Source organism: Pinus tabuliformis, chromosome 2_2 (genome assembly GCF_031772625.1).
Source record: "Pinus tabuliformis cultivar Carrire ecotype Pingquan chromosome 2_2, CPIR1, whole genome shotgun sequence".
NCBI lineage: Eukaryota > Viridiplantae > Streptophyta > Pinopsida > Pinales > Pinaceae > Pinus > Pinus tabuliformis.
This window is the reverse complement of record NC_142300.1, coordinates 742,012,066-742,032,304: the sequence shown is the minus strand read 5'-3', so window position 1 is coordinate 742,032,304 and position 20,239 is coordinate 742,012,066. Positions and strand designations below refer to the sequence as shown.

General features: G+C 34.0%; 1 protein-coding gene across 2 annotated transcripts; it reads left to right on the top strand.

Moving 5' to 3' along the window:
* Positions 1 to 10,426: 10,426 nt before the first annotated feature.
* Positions 10,427 to 19,698, top strand: LOC149194800 (putative serine carboxypeptidase-like 23). Of its 2 annotated transcripts, XM_089407906.1 has the most exons (10): positions 10,445 to 11,118; positions 11,215 to 11,322; positions 16,230 to 16,328; positions 16,430 to 16,522; positions 16,862 to 16,947; positions 18,004 to 18,252; positions 18,511 to 18,632; positions 18,802 to 18,891; positions 19,170 to 19,275; positions 19,384 to 19,698. In XM_089407906.1, the coding sequence occupies exons 1-10, from the start codon at positions 10,449 to 10,451 to the stop codon at positions 19,522 to 19,524; spliced, it is 1,764 nt and encodes a 587-aa protein (XP_089264032.1). In that variant the 5' UTR covers positions 10,445 to 10,448; the 3' UTR covers positions 19,525 to 19,698. The 2 variants fall into 2 exon arrangements, with proteins under 2 accessions (XP_089264031.1, XP_089264032.1); XM_089407905.1 differs by having other exon boundaries at positions 10,427 to 11,322.
* The last annotated feature ends 541 nt before the right edge of the window (positions 19,699 to 20,239 follow it).

The following is a 20,239-nucleotide window of genomic DNA, read 5'->3' as shown; positions in this document are numbered from 1 at the left end:
AGTAATGTAATTTTTTACTTATTCAAGATACAATTTTGTTTTTTTAATTGAACACTACATATTTGTGAATGAAAGTTTATAGCTAGCCTCTTAAGAGAAACGAAGTGTGACATCGTTTTTAATTTGTTTTTTTTTTTTCACAAGTCACATAACTTAAGTGGTCCATAATCCACACATATTTTTTTACTAACCAAAGAATTTTTACTTCATTAGGAGTGGGACTTTGAACAAAGGGCATCAAGTTTCAAGAGCTTTTGTTCATAGTTTATTTGAGCTTACTTTTTCACACCATAAGTGAAGGAAGACACATAAAAGCAATCATAACTTGAACAAACTAAATTTCCCCACAGGGGCCATAAAATAATTTATTTTGTACAAATTGAAATATGTTCCGAAAATACTCTTGTTAATATCTAAATGGAAATTTTGTTATACTAAAATGGAAATAATTCACGTATTTGTCATTGAGATTTTGAAATTTGTTACCAAATGATATAGAACCGGTTATGGTTTATTAAGTTTTATGTCTTAGGAGCCAAATCAATGTTCTTAACATTTATTTATAAGTGGAGAAAGAAATACAACTAACACATTTTAATAAAAAGCACACACATATTGAATAAATAAATAACCTACCGAGTTCATCAAATGTACCTACAAAAGTAGGATTCTAATTCTTACAACTAGCCGCAAAGTTTATATCAATATATATCAAAGTAAAAAAAAATTACTTCCAAAGCTTGTGTTTTTGAAAAACAATATGTTTGATTAGAAAAGTTCAATGAAACTATTGCAACCATATAAATTAGATGACTAGTAAATAATAGATATCAATTCATAATCAATAACAATAGACACTACTTTAGCATATCTCATTTTATTAAGATTTAAAAAAACATAAAACCCAACTAATCTATAATTGTATTTCCCTTCGACCCCTTCCACCTCAACCACTCATCACAAGTTGTACCATGAGACCAACATGGTGACACCACCTCCACAAAGACATCATATGTCATACATGGTTAGTCTAAATTTGTATGAAATCTATAAGTTGATTAATGACCCAAATATTACCTTTACCAAAGTGGTTTACCTGAAAAGTATAAAATAGTTACCTAAAAATGTGATTGCTATTCTTAGCGATATGCATTAATCAAGACCATAATATCTACTCAAACCAAATTATTTTCGATGCAATTTTTATAGGTATTTGAAGAATGAAGAAGTGGGAGAGGATTAATGAGTTGGAAGTTGAAGACCCGGAGGATATGATTGAATTTTCAGCAGAAGATTTAACATGGACAGAGATTAATGGGGACCAAGTTGCAATTATTCCATATTGTCGACTTGATGATTTTATAAGAGGAGAGGAATCGAGTGAACGGGCACCCACTCAATTTCTTCTTGCTTCTCAACGAAGTAAAAAAGCAGAGGATATCGGACAAACATATTTTTCAACATATCTGGAGTACATGATGTGAGTCTTTATATCTTTTTTCAATATATGTATAATTCTTTTCAATATGCATAAATTTTATATCTAATTTGTTGTAAATGTTTTATATATAGTTATTGGTGTGCATATGGTCTGAAGTGCAACAACAGAATTATGAGTGCATCCTCAGATCAAAACAAAAAACACAATCAACGTGAAAGTATTAAAGTTGGTCGCCAATGCCACTTCATTGTGCGGCGACTTCAACTTAGACCAGATGATGCTGTAATAATATATACTGCATGTAGGCATATTGATAAATCCAATGTTGTTTGTCATGGAAAAGATGCAATCGGTAGGCCTATGAGATTCAGTTATGCACCACATTTAACAAGGGATATGCGATCTATTGTCCAACATTTAATCCAAAGAGGTTTTAATGTTACAATGATATGGGATAAGTTCATCTCTGATGTGAAGGATGGATTCGGTGAGTTATACACAGGGACATCTCGAGATACATACATGACAAGACAAGATATATTAAACATTTACAATGATACCGTAAGGCTAGAGTATGTTAAAGATCAAAGTGATCCAATCAGTGTTGAATGTTGGTATAAGGAACACGCTGAGAGCTTTTTCTTCTACCAGAAACAAGATCTTGCTGAAAACATCCCTTTTATCATAGGCATACAGACAAAGTGGATGCGTTCAATGATGCTAAAATTGTTGGCATTATGATTCAAGTGTTGTCCTTGATGGAAACTCACTCATAGGTTGGTACAGGTGCTCAGAGGTTTGTACAGGTGATGACAACTTAATCAGAGGACAGATCTTAGTACAGCATGTCAAGAAAGTTCATACACGCAGGTTCGTTAAGCCCAAGTAGCGTATACAATGTGAAGTATGATATTTGAATATGGAGCTGGATCTGGTTATTGCTATGTTGTCTAGTTGTTGTTGACAGGGTTACAGTGATTCAGAATTGGGTGTTTCAGTGATTGATGATGCAGGTTGTACTACAATGATGATTGTCTTATGGATCCAGTATGAAAATGTATGAAACGTGGTCCCGGGTAGATCGTAGGCCAGCACCTACGTACTGGTAAACATATCAGCCAGTACAAGAGCCAGGGGGTTGTAGCTCCCTTCCACTAGCAGCTGGAAAATGAGTAAAGAAGCATTTTGTAGGTAGGCACCTACGTACTATTAAATGGATCGGCTAGTACAAAAGCTAAGAGGGTTGTAGCCCTCTGCAGGTTGTAGCCTGCGTGCTGGTAAAGGACTGCACCAGTACATTGTAAAAGAAGTTTCTCATTAAAGAAGAAAGAGACAAATTGCAGCAGGTGGTTTTCACCCACATTGGGTTTCCACCTTATATCATGGTGTTCATGTGTGTGGCTTTTGTGTAATGATCTGTTCTGTTATACTGCACCTGTTTACTGTTAATATGCTTAATAATATTCTGATGCATTTACTGAAGATAAGATTAACTGAATCATAAGATCTCTGCATATACTCTATTTGCTTTATACACAGTCACGTGTACACGCGGGTTCACTTAACTGAAGTCGCGTATATGTTTCTGAGCATGAAATTGAAAAGGTTTTATTGATCTGATAATACTGATTCCCCCCCCCCCCCCTCTCAGTATTATTTCCAACAATTGGTATCAGAGCAGGTCCTTCAGAGGAAGCTTGATCGCTTGAAGGAGATTCGTAGAGCAATGGGGAAGAAAGCACGTCAGAAGAAGAAGACAGCTCAAAGGAACAATGACAACCTGCCATTGAGTGGAAGCAAGTACTCAGATCCTGAACCACATCAGATTGAAGATGGACAAGAAAATGAAGCATCAGATCAAATCATAGATCAACAAGATCTACCTAGCAAAAGGGAGAATGCCCTCAAAGAAGAAATCATCAGATTAGAAGATCAGTTGGAATGTGCCTCCAGAATTCGAGAAATGTTGCTAGCACTGAATAAAGAGCAAGAAAACGAGATCCTCAAACTAAGGCATCAGTTGGATGAAGGAAGGAAAGCTGAAGAGACCTTGAAGAAGTAATGTCTTGAAAAAGAAGAACAACATCAAGTTGAGGTAAATATCTTGAAAAGTAAATTAGAAGAAAAGGATAAACTATTACGATTTCAAGATAGTACTAAGATCTTGGATGATATTCTTAGTAATCAAAGGTCCCCGGCTATCAAAACTGGACTTGGTTTTCATGAGTCTATTGAAGCTGAATCTGGTTCACAAAGAAACTCTAATGTAAAGTCTGAAAGGCTCATCAAGGAGATGAAAGGACAACTCCATCAACAAACAAGGAAAGAGGCTCCTCAAAGAAAATCTTTTACCCCTCCCATGATGAATGATGAAATGTTCATGTATTATCATGTATCTCCACATGGTTAGGTGGATGAGTCAATATTGGTATATCCCCACTAGGTTGGGTGATGAATGTATGTTGAGTCTTTTGGTGATAGGAAGGTCTTTTATGATGTATAAGTCTTTGTTCTTCTTGAAGAACATCTTTTACAGATCTTGCCTACAGTCAAGGGGAGCATGAACAGCACAATTCAGCAAGAGCAGGATGGATAGATTGGTACACTTTGGCATACACAAAGGGGGAGCACATTTGGAGATTTCAGCAGGTACTCAGGGGGAGTATGGACAGCAGAAGGTATACCAAAGAAGAGAATATCTTGGTCCACCCTTTGCCCTTGATGTCAAAGGGGGAGAGTGACTTGGTGTGGTGGTTGCCATCAAGTCCAAAGGGGGAGATTGTTGGCATTATGATTCAAGTGTTGTCCTTGATGGCAACTCACTCAGAGGTTGGTACAGGTGCTCAGAGGTTTGTACAGGTGATGACAACTTAATCAGAGGACAGATCTTAGTACAGCATGTCAAGAAAGTTCATACACGCAGGTTTGTTAAGCCCAAGTCGCGTGTACACGCAGGTTGGCTTCAGCAAAAGCGCGTGTATGTGGAAAAGTACCTTTGGTCCATGACGGTTAGTCCTTGGAAGTTGTGCCTATGGTTTCGGACCATTGTGTCTTGACAGGCGTGTCGATCCCTAGTTTTGAAGTTGATGGTATTGTGTTACTATGGTTTTGGCTCTTGGTATTGAACAAGGCCTAAGGCTATATAAGGAGAAGATCATTAGGCAAGTTGTGTAAGCAATGAGTATGAGTGATGAAGATCTGAGGAAGTGTGAGATCCAAGTGCTGGTTATGGGTTGGTGATCTGAACCAAGGTTTCACTCATGTGGAGGATGATGAATGATGGAACGAGATCTCAAGGGTTGGAATGATTATCTTCATATGGTTTGACTCTGGATAGACTAGATCTACTGACGCATGTTTATTATTATGATCTGGGTATGCTTTGATGTCTGATATAGCTACAGAGTTTTAAGGTTGAATTTACAGATCTGTACGCGGGTTGGTTTTGGTAAAAGGGCGTATACACGCAGGTTGGGTTCATCCAAGTAGCGTATACAATGTGAAGTATGATATTTGAATATGGAGCTGGATCTGGTTATTGCTATGTTGTCTGGTTGTTGTTGACAGGGTTACAGTGATTCAGAATTGGGTGTTTCAGTGATTGATGATGCAGGTTGTACTACAATGATGATTGTCTTATGGATCCAGTATGAAAATGTATGAAACGTGGTCCCGGGTAGATTGTAGGCCAGCACCTACGTACTGGTAAACATATCAGCCAGTACAAGAGCCAAGGGGTTGTAGCTCCCTTCCACTAGCAGCTGGAAAACGAGTAAAGAAGCATTTTGTAGGTAGGCACCTACGTACTAGTAAATGGATCGGCTAGTACAAAAGCTAAGAGGGTTGTAGCCCTCTGCAGGTTGTAGCCTGCGTGCTGGTAAAGGACTGCACCAGTACATTGTAAAAGAAGTTTCTCATTAAAGAAGAAAGAGACAAATTGCAGCAGGTGGTTTTCACCCACATTGGGTTTCCACCTTATATCATGGTGTTCATGTGTGTGGCTTTTGTGTAATGATCTGTTCTGTTATACTGCACCTGTTTACTGTTAATATGCTTAATAATATTCTGATGCATTTACTGAAGATAAGATTAACTGAATCATAAGATCTCTGCATATACGCTATTTGCTTTATACACAGTCGCGTGTACACGCGGGTTCACTTAACTGAAGTCGCGTATATGTTTCTGAGCATGAAATTGAAAAGGTTTTATTGATCTGATAATACTGATTCCCCCCCCGCCCCTCTCAGTATTATTTCCAACAAAAATATTCTCACAACAATATAATCTCAATGGATTCAACATTTGGTACAAATAAGTACGGGGTGAGTACAAAATTACCCTAAATCTAATTCATTTTTTCAACACCATTTTAATGCTTGTATCTTATATAAATATAATTATGTACTTTGTTTGTAATGTAGTATCAAATTTACACTTTAATGGCCTTCGAAAAACATCACAATGGGGTTCCAGTAGCTTGGGTGATATCATCACGCAATACTATAGTTGATATTTGTAAATGGATGTCAACTCTCTTTGCCATTGGGAAGAAAGAGCAACCAGATTGGCATGTTAAAGCCTTCATTACAGATGATGCTACTGCTGAAATTGAAGCATTAAGGTGATGTGTTTATTCTTTTTATAAGAGACATAAAAATATTCTTAATGTATATTCTCTCTAAAAATTATGTTATTCCAGGTCTTCAATCAACTGTACAATATTATTATGTGTGTGGCATGTTCGTCGTGCATGGTTGAAGAATGTTGGAAACAAAGTCCAAGGAAGGGAAAACCAAATCCGAATTTTCCGTGCTTTAGGAGAAATCATGCACACATGTGCAGATGATGAATCTGTAAAAAAGGCAGTTGAAAATTTATTTGAAGGATTCAGTGACAATACAAAGTTTTTGGAATATTTTAAAGCAACTTGGTTAGCCAACAACAAAATATGTAAGTTTCTTATAAGTGGCTTTAATGACTCTTTTTTGCATGTCATATGTATAGTTATTAATTCATAACCAATAAATTTCTTTCTACAGATATGTGGGAAAAAGCGTACATAAATTTTCCACATTCCAATCAAAATACAAATAATGCAATTGAGTCTTACCATCGGTATATCAAGCAGAGGTACCTAAGTGAGAAAAACAATGCATGCCATAGGCAGGTTGATTGGTTGATTTATGTGTTGTTGACAAAGGTTGTATTATATTACAATCATATGCAACGTTTAAAAGAAGCTGGTTTTGTACGACCCAGAAAAATTGAGGAACAGTTGAATTCATCCAGGTGTAGAGCTAACCAAATCCCAAATGAAGATTGTGTGCCTGATGAAAAGAGTAACAACAATTATTGGGTTCGTAGCCAAAATAACAATACTCGTGATATTTGGTACAATGTCATATATAAAGATTCCACTCTACACTTTTGTAATTGCAAGTGGGCCTTAAATGGAAACATCTGTAAACATGTATTGAAAGTTGAGATGTTGGCAAGTAACATTAGCTTGGGTGAAAATGTATTCCCTAATGTCACTAATCCTACTACAAAAATTCCTAGAATTTTATTTTATTTGAATGAGTCACCTATATTGGGCCCAGAAATCTAAACAGAGCTTCTACCATGCTTTGATTCTCCTCCCATTCTAAATTATCATAATGAAACAAGCAATGATAATTTAGATAATTTCTCATATAATGTTGAAACGACCAATGTACGACCAGATAGTGCATTATTTGAAGATGATGAGATGAAACGTGTTAACTCATCAACTCATGTGAAATTGAGATCCATAATACCTACAAATTTGGAACAGGCATATGCATTAAACAACTTGGTAGACAAAGTATGTCAAGAATACAACAAAATGTTTTTCAATACTATAACTCCATCCAATATCACTACCAAGAGAAAACATAGTTTCTTGAGCCCAGTCAATAAGAAAAGGTGTTGTGGTCACAAGTCAAATGCACGGAAAGATAAACTACAATTTGAAAGGGTTGGACGAGTTCGTGCAAAAAAAAAAGAGCATGAATGAATAGCTGGAGTTGTCTTCTCAACGACAAAGAACTGTGGACCACATGCCTGAGTTAGTGCAACATTCTATTATACACAAAAATGGTAAATCTGATGTTATGCATTTTTTCATGTGAAATATGATATACTATCATTTGCAATGCATAGGCATAACTATATGAACTTTTTTTGTTGTTACAGTTGACAGGCCAACTTGTCGACTCCAATTATTTGATGAGCATGTCGATGAAAGAAACTATAGCATTGGGAGCACTTCTCCAATCAGTACTTCTCCCATGCCTATAACCGACTCCCCAAACCCTTCCCAATTCCCACCCCTCCCCTTTAACCATCCGCCCTTCTCATTGTTCCAATCATCCACCCTCAACATTCCAATTTCCCCCCCTAGGGTGATCGCTCGCCCTAGGGTTATTCCCACTATCGTACAACCAATAGGGATGTATCATCGCCCCAACCCACTACATTTTTTCAATTTTTCTCCCACCATGCCTTTATCCATCACCCCTGAACCATGCCTATATCCATCATCAAGTGCTCCACCATCTACCCAGGAAGGGCAGTCTTCTCCATTGCCTTAGATCTTCATGGTGAGAATGAGTAGTTGACCAAAAACTTATCATTAATTAACGAAATTGATTATATGCATTTTGGATTTTACAACTAATTGGTTATTGAATTTTTGCAGCAATATCACTTTGGAAATGCACTTGGGAGTGCCAAGAGTGGCGATGTTGACTTATACACCCAATTTCTAGATCACTCATGAGGCGGCATTTCCATAATGTCATTCATGGGCATGAACTTCCATTATCTATGTTGGGAATGAAGTTCCATTTTGTAGAAAAGAAAAATGTATAACTAGACAAATTTGGAATACAAATACATGAATTTGAACTTGTGTGTATGACAATGTCTTCATTGACTTTTAAATTCATGATGTGGATTTGATGTTATATTCTATCAATGTTACATCAGGTTTGAGGAATGTAGTTAGAATGGATTTATTTGTTTCATGTACAAGTTATCAAGTTTGCAAGTTAAGTTACTTTTATATTTATATCTTACTCAATGTTGCACGCATGAAAAAACATATCATTACCAAGGAACTTTGCTTAGTTATAATAATAGATGTATCATGTACATGAAGAGAGCATATATATGGATTTAGATCTATTTTAATTTTTTATTTATGAAAAAGAAAACTAAAGTTGAATTTATGAAAAAGAAAAGTACACTATACATGCCATATAAGAAAATCTGCAAAAATAGATAATGATTTGAGCCTTTACCACTTAACTACTAACATTTAGAGATGAAAAATTTATTGATAAGTGGTGTAGTATTATTTAAGTTTTATTATTATATATATACATATATATATATATATATATATATATATATATATATATATATATATATATATATATATATATATATATATATATATATATTAACAATTCCTTTATTTATCTTTGGAGCCCTGTAACATAATGTACACAACTCAATGCAACATAATGTCTTACCTAAATTCCATTAGGTAGAACAAATTAAGTATCCTATTGAACTTTACAATACCTTATAGAATATGTGCCACATGTCAAGTTTAGGTAGCTCAGAGTGGATTTAATATTATTTCATTGGGTTTCTAATCCCTTGGCTTTTTAGTATAAATCCCTTGGGTTTATTATATCAATCTCTTAAATTTATTAATCTCGGTGTTCATATTTGTAAAGTATAATGTTATTTACAGGCTTTTTAATATTAGTCCTTGGATTAAACATAAATCTTTATGTTTAATTAATTAATAATAATTACTATAAATTATTTAGAAACAATATTTATATTAATTATTTTTAATATAAAACATTAATATAATTAATATAAAATAATAATATTAATTAATTATATTTATTTTTATATTAAAAAAATTATTTAATAAAGATAATATTTAAATATTCTTGATATAAATATAAATATAATTAACTATATAAATATAGTTAAGTAAATAATAGTATTAATATTTTTATAATACTTTTTATGAGCTTCCGCGTATATCATCCGAATAAATGTAGTTATAATAGTTCCAAACCGAATAAGATATTAATCCAAAGCTAAATGCGTTCTTAAACGAAAGTGGCACTGAAAATTATTAAAGTATCTAGAAATTGGATGCAAAGTTTAAATTGAATATTGAAACTCTCTTATCATGCATTACACGTGTAACGTTAAGCTTGATAAGCGTACATTCCACAGCGAAAAGGGAATCATGCAGGGGTGTACCACGTACTTGCGATTGGCCAACTCACCTATGCCTCCGAGATTCAGTAACAGGGTCCCACTGTACACCTGAAGTCAGTGATGTGTAGATGCCGTAACCATGGCATGAAATGGTATGGTCATACATAAGAGGGGTATTATGAGGGGTACTATAAGGCATTAAAATCCCTATAGCATGAGATTTATGGCTTGCCATTAGTTTACATCTGTCTTACTTTCATATTAGTTTAGATCTGCCTCAATTTCTAATCTACTAAATATTAAACAAGATAAAACCTCTTATTATTCCTAAAAATATTTGGATTTCCAATCAATTAATTGTTAAGATGAATGTACTTTAATTTTATATTTTATATGATTACCATAAATAATACCTCAATTTTACTATGAGCTATTTTCTTATTATTTTTTTTAAGAATTAATTTAAAAAAAATAAAATAAAATTACCATTATTTTTTTTTGTTATATAATTTTACTCAAACAAAATGTTAACATTGTCTTACAACTCAACATGTCTACTGTAACACAATGTAACACAACGAAGTAAACAGCTATTTTAAAATATTTATTTAAATAGTAAATAGTACAACATAACATATCTACTCGATTTAGCACAGTGAATTTTAAAATATTTATTTAAATAATAAAATAAGTAAAAACACAGTAATTAGTTATACGAGCACGCGTCGATATGCATATCTCTCACAGGATACCGCATTGGAAACGCCTTGACAGACTGAGAAGAGCCAGTGCCAAACTCAACTCAACTCCGAGTCTCTCTCCCTCCTACTCTGAGTCCAACTCTCGGACTTCCGAAGGCTGCATGTTAATCTATGCTGGAAATTTTAGGGCGCTCTGTGTGAAGTCTGCACCACCAACTACAAATAATGCACCCCACGCCGTGAATATATGTAGTTGTAACTTTCTCCGGTTGTTTCCATCGTTGTTTCGGCTAAAGATGGGGAGAATTATGGCAGCTAAATTCTTGATTTTGTTCGTGATCTTGAGCGCAGCTATTGCGCCCTCTCATCAGCGTGCTACACAAGGTGACGCACTGCGATCGTGGAGAAGAAATAGAAGATACAAGAGCCATAGCCTACAAACTGCAGAGTGGGAGTTTGATAGCCCCCTGTCAAGCTTTAAGAATGATTCCGATTATTTGACAGAGTCAGAAGATGGCCACCTGCGAGAAGCCGATTATCTCCCCCATGGCCTCCCCGGACAGCCAGAGGGCATCAAATTTAAACAGTACTCAGGGTATGTAACAGTGAACGCCCATGCAGGCAGAGCGCTTTTCTATTATTTTGCGGAGGCCGTTCGAGACCCTTCAAAGCAGCCGCTGGTTCTCTGGCTTAATGGCGGTAAGTTCACTTTAATATTTGTTTTTCCTTTTCTTGCTTTCGGTATTAACTCTATCGCCCAGCTTTGTTCCTCCTCACAAATAGCTATGCGCGCAGGGCCTGGATGTTCGTCACTCGGAATTGGAGCATTTGAGGAACTCGGACCTTTCCGCGTAAATCCAGACGGGAAAACGCTCTACTTCAATCCCGACGGATGGAACCAAGGTTAGCGTTGCGCTGCGTGCTTCTCGGGGTTATATGTAACCCCGGGCTTAATTTTATCTATGTTTGTGTGGTTAGTTTTTATTAGAACAGTATACTTATCTTTTTCTTTTTTTTATAGTAGACTTACCTTTATTTTATTTAGGTATCGGTGGCGCTAGTTTTTTCTAGGTTTTATATTTAAATTGTAATGTAGGAATTAATGGTCGGAGTTGTGACATTTAAAATTTATAAATAGTGATTGAGGATGCAAGCTGGCATATATAAACTTGAGTGATAATAATGTTTTTTGGTTTCAGTAGAATTTGTTTTTGTTTTTGTTTTTTTTTTTTTCACAATTTTCAATATTTAGAGATTTTTTTAGAGATCTGAACCCGTCACTATTAGAAACATAATGCGTCTCTATGGCTTCAGTTGAACTCTTTAGACGATAGCATATTTCTTCATTATTAAATTTAATTAAATAATTTATAAATTATAATTTAATTAATTTATAGTTTATAATTTAATTATGATAATTGAAAATAATGATTTTTTTTTTATAATTTCTTTAACATATATGTATTTTAATCTTATTTATTAAATATAAAAGACATAAATCAAATTTATATAAGTTAAATTTGTGTGTTATTAAAAATATTTATTTGGATAGAAATTAGATTTTAAAATTATGAATAAATTTATTTAAATATAAAATTGGTAATTATTTTTGAATTTAAATAATTTTAAAATTAATATAAATTTATTTACTAATTTTCAATAAATATATATATATATATATATATATATATATATATTACATACAATTTTTTTTTTCTCAAATAAACTTTATTTAAGAAGCATTTAAGTTATCAAAACCAAAACAATGTTTGATGTCTTGGATTTAGACGCTGAACATTTCCAATAACTAAACATTTCACCACAAAATACTTAAAAAACAACCCATCATAAATTACACTACACCTTATAAATTAATATTTAAAAGATTTTATTTGTAATATTTTAAATCATGACCATGAATTACACTAGATAGTTAGAATACTGTAAACAAAAGTATGATAATGTAATTTTTATAGAAAGTTTTCTTATTTTTTTTCATAATATAATCACAAAAACACACCCTGAATATATATAAATCATTAAATCATTTATTTATTTGAAGATCATATATTGAACTAAGGAGAAGGTTTTTTGTTTTAATAGAAAAATGGCTCCCGCTCTCGTTAGGGTTCCTAAAAAGTTCACAGCGGTCTTGGATCCTTCTCTCCTTCGACGCCTTGGGGACCAAGGACGAGGGGACCAAAACTACTTAGCGAATAGAACCTTCGTTGTCGTCATGGGTTGGTTTTATCGGTGGGAACTTATTTCGATGGGTGGCATATGGGTCTTTATGAAACCAATGAGCGGGACTTTATGGCTTCTTTCTGTATGGTGGACAGCCATAACACTGTAGCCGACACCCTTTTGTCTGATAGCTTTCTGCGGCCGTGGATGTGGCTGACTTACAGATGCTGTGGTGGGCGATTCGGGACGGATGGGCAAGTGTTGTGAGTTTCTTACTGTCTCCACACTTATATACTTGTTTTAGATTAAAGCTTCGGGTTCCCTAGGTGGGGTTTCATTTGGCGTTGACGGTATATGCAAGTTTTTTACATCTAGTGCCTCCATGCGTGGGGTTTTGTATGCTCTTTGTCGCTGCGTTGAGACCATTCACCGGAAATTTTACTTTCACCGTGCTCCTAGACCACAAGGCTTCCCATGCAGGCTTCGCCCATGGGGCATCGGGTGCAGCTCCGCTTTTGGGGTGCCTCCCTGCCCTTTTTATGGGGGAATTTATTTGCGTCCCTTCCCGGGCTCATTAGAGCTTTCCCAGGTTTCTGATGGCATCGATTTGGTTGAATTAGCGCTACACAGGGTAGGTGTTTATGGCCCTTGGCAGATTAAAGTTTCCTAACATATGGAACCGCGACTTTGCGAGAAAGAGCCTGTTGTAACTCAGACTTGTGCAGAGCCCAATATATTCCATATTTTCATAAAAAACTTACGAGAAAAAAGAACTCTGCTCTTTAGATTATATTTACACTCTGAAACCGAGTTTAAAGAACAGATGCCAATATTGCAGTTATGCGGAGGTTTTACTAAAACATGGAAAAAAATTCAAGAAAATGGCAATTTCACGAACTTATCCATTGACCTGAATATAGGACTCCAAGATGGGGCTCCGGATTCCAGGGCTACAAATGGATCTTTTTCTTACAAGGAAGCACCCAAGGGAATGGTTCTCCATTCTACTTGTCCACAGGAAAACAACATTGAACCTGAGATCCAAAATAATCCTGGTCGGTACATTGTTGAACAAATAGTGAATGTTTTTGCCATAGAGGTAAATATTATAAAGAAAACACACTCCTATCTTCCCTCAAAACGAAAACTGTTATCTATAGATTTAACTGGTTCTAGCCCAAACTTGAGGCTCTACAGCAATGGATTTTAACACTTTGGAAGTTGAATTGTGACATTTACTTAGGTTCCATTTTTTTTTTTTTTTTTCTAGTTTTACACTTAATAGAATTGGAAAATGTGTTTAATGAGAGTCATTGGTTTTGGGGTAAGGCTGGACATTTTATTACTCAATGGTTCTCAAAATATTATGTTACAATTATGGTGGTTTCCACCATGTTGGTTGGTTGAGACCCCTAAGTTTTCTTTTTAATTTTTAGCACTCCAAAATCATAAAGGACATTGGAAATACTCTTGGGAAATTCAAACAAATGGATTGGGAAATTCAAACAAATGGATAATGAAAGGTATATTTTCTTTTACTAGAATATGTGTTGAGATTGACCTTATATGTGTTAATTGTTTTTGAAACCAACCATTTAAAAAACACATGTCCGAAGTAAAAAAACAAAAACCAAAAAAGAAATAGAGACTAAAAAATAACCAAAAGGCATAGCAGAAAAACTGACTCAGAACTTACATATGATGATGAGGAAACTCTGTAAAAGAGGAAGCTCAGACATACCAGGGCTTACAACAGAGTGGGCTCTTCCCCGTTGATGTTACGTTCAAAGAAAACATGACAAATTCTGTACCTGTCATGGTTTTAGAACAACGAAATGTTGAGATACACATGGAGGAAGGTCCTGGGGTTACAAGAAATGTTGAGATATGGAGGAATGTCTAGGGGCTACGAAACGTGTCTATATGTAGAAAGGTCAGACTCAGAAAAATAACATCATCTAGATATATCAGGGTCAGACTCAGAAAAATAACATCATCTAGATATATCAGAGGGTACTTTAGCTTTGGTCCCAGTTAGATCTGACTTGGGTCTGGCAATAGGTCCATAAAAGAAACAAATTAATTCTACAAGATCCTCTGTAAAGCTTAATTTTGCAATTGTATATGTTTTATTTTGTGTTATTAGATCATTGTTTGTATGCTTTATATTTTTATTCTTTGTTTATAAAACAAAGCCGAAAAGGGGAAAATTAGTTTTACTTGAAAATTGTTTTGTTTGATCCTCCATAAAATTTAATTTTTTTATTTGCATCTGTTTTATTCTGTGCCATTAATTTTTTATTTGTACATGTCTTATTTTGTACCATTACACCACTGTTGTGTGAGATGTATTTTTATTCTTTTTTCTGATGTGGGCTGGGCCATATTAAAAGGAATCACCTCAGGTGCATATATAAAATGTATCTGGGCTTGAGTTTATGAATGAAAGTAGAAGGTTTTTTTGGAGGAGAAAAAATCATTTATTTATTTATAATAGAAATGAGAAATTTGTATTTGTATGCAAGTTTAAGTCTAAATCACAATAAATATATCAAGGAGTATACAAGTATATCTTCCAAAAATTTGCCTCAACCGTTTTATCTAACAAAACTACAATTTTATCCGGAAAGACTCCAAATTGAACAGTAGAAAACAATATTTAGTAAGTATATGTTCTACAAAACTAACCCACCAAAAAACAAAATTTACATGTCATCCCATAATGACATAACTATACTAAGCCATTATAATATTTTGACCCAGGAAAGAAGCCCTTCACTAAAATCTTAATAAGGAGTTTCACAACATAGTGAGAAAAATTAGTTATTTTTCTTTCGCTCACTGAATCCCTAATAAAAAAATATAAGCTTTATCTTATTTATTTGCCCTATATTCCCAGCCACATAAATACTTTTCCGCTTGAATCATAAACAAGCTTCTTCCTATCTAAATTATTAATTAAAGTTTGATATTCAATTAAGTTCTACATCTTAATTACTATTAAAGTTAGTATATCCGCCATAATAATGTAATAACATCCTCGAGTTCCCTTTTCTGATAAACTACGGTGAAGTTGAATGAACCAGATTTATATTTTCTTTATTCCATGCTTAGACTATTATTAAACTTACTGTATCATCCATAATAGTATAATATCATCCTCGAGTTCCCTTTTCTGATAAAATACGGTGAAGTTGAATGAACCAGATTTATATTTTCTTTATTCCATACTTAGACTATTATTAAACTTACTATATCATCCATAATAATAAAATATCATCCTCGACTTCCCTTTCATGATAAACTACGGTAAAGTTGAATGAACCAGATTTATATTTTCTTTATTCCTTACTTCCACTATTAGAGCAATGAAAAAAATAGATGGAAGAGAGTAGGGTATATATATTACATATTATTTTATTCGTAATAATATGATTCCTAATTCCACCGCCAAGTGATGATAACGATTAAATAAACGTTGCTAGCTCCACAGCTTAGGTTTGAATGTATGGCACAGTTCAGCAAATTTAGAACAAGACCTTCATGATATGAAAGTGCATCTCGCTGAAAATTTAATCCGGATTATGATTTTGCATCTAATTTATTCCTATGTATTCTTTCGACAGTGGCCAATCTATTGTTTCTGGAGTCCCCAGCAGGCGTTGGATTCTCTTACTCGAACACGAGCGCTGATTATTCAGAATATAGTGGTGATAGACGAACAGGTAACTTGTGAAGCGTTTGTTTCCAGAGTAGCATATATAATAAGCCGGAAACCTTAGAACTATACCAGAAGTCTAAACATGTTTTTATTTTTGGTTTCCAGCTACAGACGCGTATGCATTTTTGGTAAAATGGTTTAACAGATTTCCACAATACAAATTCCGAGATTTCTACATAGCTGGGGAAAGTTATGCTGGTAATATCCTTTACATTACCTTGTATTTCCTGTAATCTTTGGATTATAGAATATAATATATATATTGTTCTATTATTTATGTTTTACGGGACACTCTAGGATTTACAATATCATAGAGAAGGTTTTAAAAAATTATATTCAGAGTTTTAATTCTAAAACAAGTCAAATTATGTAATTTACAGTATAGCATCTCTAGTGCAAACTGGACTGCAGGTTGCTAGTCTCAGTCCTTTTGTTATGCAAACTTTGTCCTGATATTTGTTTGCAAACCGTGATACTGGAAAAAAAAAAATCAATCCTGGTTCGATGTTAACGATAATTATCAAAACATGATTGTAGGAAATTACATTCCAGAGTTGGCTGCAACAATTTTACATCACCAAAGGTTATCACAGGCTTCTTTCATTAATTTCAAAGGAATAATGGTGAGTTGAACTCCATTTAGAAATGCTTATGTAGAATGCATTTAAAAATATGTTTCTGTTTGATTGTGTTAATTATTTCTGGTCAGGTGAGTGACTTCCAGTCGAGTTTAAATTATGTATAATGATAAAAATAATTATCTTCCAAATGAGTTTTTTTTGAAGATTTTCCATGATTTTTTTGAGGGATTCTCTATGAATTTTATGGGTCTATTTATTATAGTATTTTTAAACAATTCAAGAAATGAGCTGCAATTCTATTCTATTGTTTTTAATGTGTAGTATTTTTGTGAGTAGTTTGGTATCAAAGCCTTCTTCACGTTTTAGATTTGTAAATTGACCTAAAAAGGAAAGGTGGACTCCATCATTTAGATTGATCACTAATTGAACACTCTAAGAACATGAGACTCACCACCCTACTCAAAGTAAAAGTAAGTGTTTGCAAAGCCTAAAAGTTTTAGTGTAATCAACTTCTACTCAAACACTTATAATAACCACCCTACTCAAAGTAAAAGTAAGCATTTGAAAATAAAAGTAAGTGTTTGCAAAGCCTAAAAGTTTTAGTGTAATCAACTTCTACTCAAACACTTATAATATATTTATAGACTAAAATATTGATTCCCAAGGAGGCATGTATAATAGGAACTTCCCAAGTCTCTTGAGAGTCATTGTGTTAAATTGTTGCACTCTAACTAATAGAATGAGTTATTTTTATTTTTGGAATTTAGTGATATAATATTGACTGAGATTGTTATTTTTTATTATCAAAATGGTGTTTATAAATATATTGATGAGCTTAACATTCTAAACAAAATTAATACTAAAATTTAAATTAAATAAATTTTAACTTGTAAATTTTAAAAAATCAAATAAATTAAAAAATTAAATTTATAATTTTTAAAAATCACTATTCAATTTTAAACAAAATTGAACATTAAAAAATACACTTGCACAAGAAAACAAACCATTTCGTCGACGTCTTTTTCTCTTAATTAGACCAAGCTGGCTGAATTCAGAAATTTTGAATCAATTTCGGGTGTGCTTATTGAATTTATGCAGGTGGGGAATGGCATAATGAATAGTGATACGGATGGTATTGGAGAATACACGTACCCGTGGACACATGCATTGATATCGGATGAAACTTATGAGGGTCTGATCAACAACTGTACCCAATCAGATGCAGATGAAAATTTTTGCAGTGATTTAGAAGATACGATGGAAAGAGAGATGGGAAATATCAATCCCTACAACATCTATGCTCCGCTATGCCCAACTGACTCATCCCAATCATCCAAATTAGCCCAGGTATGTGAATAGCATTACAAGTAATAAATTTTTTAATATGCAGTATTATAGGTCAGAATTTATACTATGTGTGGTATGTCAAGTTATTTTAGGTGAGTGTCATATTTATTGTAACAATCAAGTTGAGCCTCAGTTCATGTGTTTTGTTTCTTCTACTTAATAAAAGTTATTTAGATTCAATCCATTTTTAGAGAGATTATTCCAAAAGCTTGTTATCAATAATTTTCTTACGACAAATATAATTGCCATGTTAAAAAGGAGAAAGTGGCAGAAATTCCCGCATACGATCCTTGCATGGATGATTACGTAGACGCGTATCTTAACAGCCCAGAAGTTCAGAAAGCCATGCATGCAAGCGTCACAAACTGGAGCCAATGCAGGTAACATCCCTAGACCAAGTTATTACAATAGTAGTCAATTTGACCCAATGCAGGTAACATCCCCGGACCAAGTCACTATAATGGTTGTCAGTTTGACTTCGAATTAATGCTGCAAATTTATTTCACCAGTCGACTTATTTGTCAAATGTGTTATGTTACGCCTTTGCAGTAGTGATCTTAACTGGACCGATTCTGCCCTAACTATGTTACCAACCTATCGTCGACTAATCGCAGCAGGGTTGCGAATACTTCTCTATAGGTATCAAATTTAACTTGTTGACTTTGTATTCTATGAGGGTTATAGTTAATTATCTTGATTGTAGAATTTTAGAATATTTTGAAATTAAATTGACGGAAGTATTTTGAAATAGCACAGATAATCCAATAATATTTTGAAATATCATTGGATAATCCAATAATTTCCGAAATCTAACTAACTATTAGACTTAGCTTATGTCCCTCAAATTTCCAAAATATTCTTAAATATGTAATCTATGCTAAATTGGTATTCACACCATTTTCTTTTTTTATTTTCAGTGGAGACACAGATACAGTAGTGCCCGTGACCTCTACGAGACTTTCCATCAATGAGCTTAAACTTCCAATTGAGACTCCATGGTACCCCTGGCTTAACGGTGACGAGGTACTTAGATCAGTTTCAATAATTTCATTTATAAAGCCCGGATGATATTATTTTTATGCCCATAAACGTTCTGATTCCATGCATGCTGGCTCATCAAAAATTGTGCAGGTGGGAGGATATACTGTAATTTACAAGGGCCTAACATTTGCCACCGTTAGGGGGTCGGGGCATGAAGTTCCGGAATATCAACCATCCAGGGCTTTAACGTTGTTCAAAAGTTTTTTGGCAGGGAAACCCTTGCCAAGTTAATTTCATTGTGTGGAAATTACCGAGGCTGCATGTATAACCGTCCGTCACTAGTACAATATCTCGATCCGCAGTGATCATAGGCCATTTAGACATTATTGATAGACCATCTATTTTTCATTGATTGCTTGAATATTTACTACTCTATGGTTACAATTATTAAGATCAATTTTTTTGCGGGAGAATTTCACTGTTCTTATATGTATCTTCTCTATTAAATCTATTGTATGTTGTCTGAACTTCAAAGAAATGGATAAATATGATTAATCAAATAGTCAAATCAGATGCTGAACTTTTTTTACTTATACTATTCGTTTATCTATCTGCTCAAAGCTTCTCTATTAATTGTATGCTGTCTGAACTTCAAACAAATGGATACATATGATTAATCAACTGGTCCAATGAGATATAGTTATACTATTCGTTTATCTATCTACTTAAATCTTATCGATTAAATCTATTGTATGTTGTCTGAACTTCTAACAAATGGATACATAAGATTAATCAAATGCTCCAATCAGATGCTTAACAGATGCTTAACTTTTTATACTTACATACATTTATCTATCTACTGCTCAAGCGGATATTACAGCTACAATGGTCAATTCGCTCGGACAAAAGGCTTATGTGCACATGAGCCTACACTTGGGACATATCATTTTGGAAACACCAATAATTAATTGTTAATATAAGTGGATAGTACACTATGTGAGATATG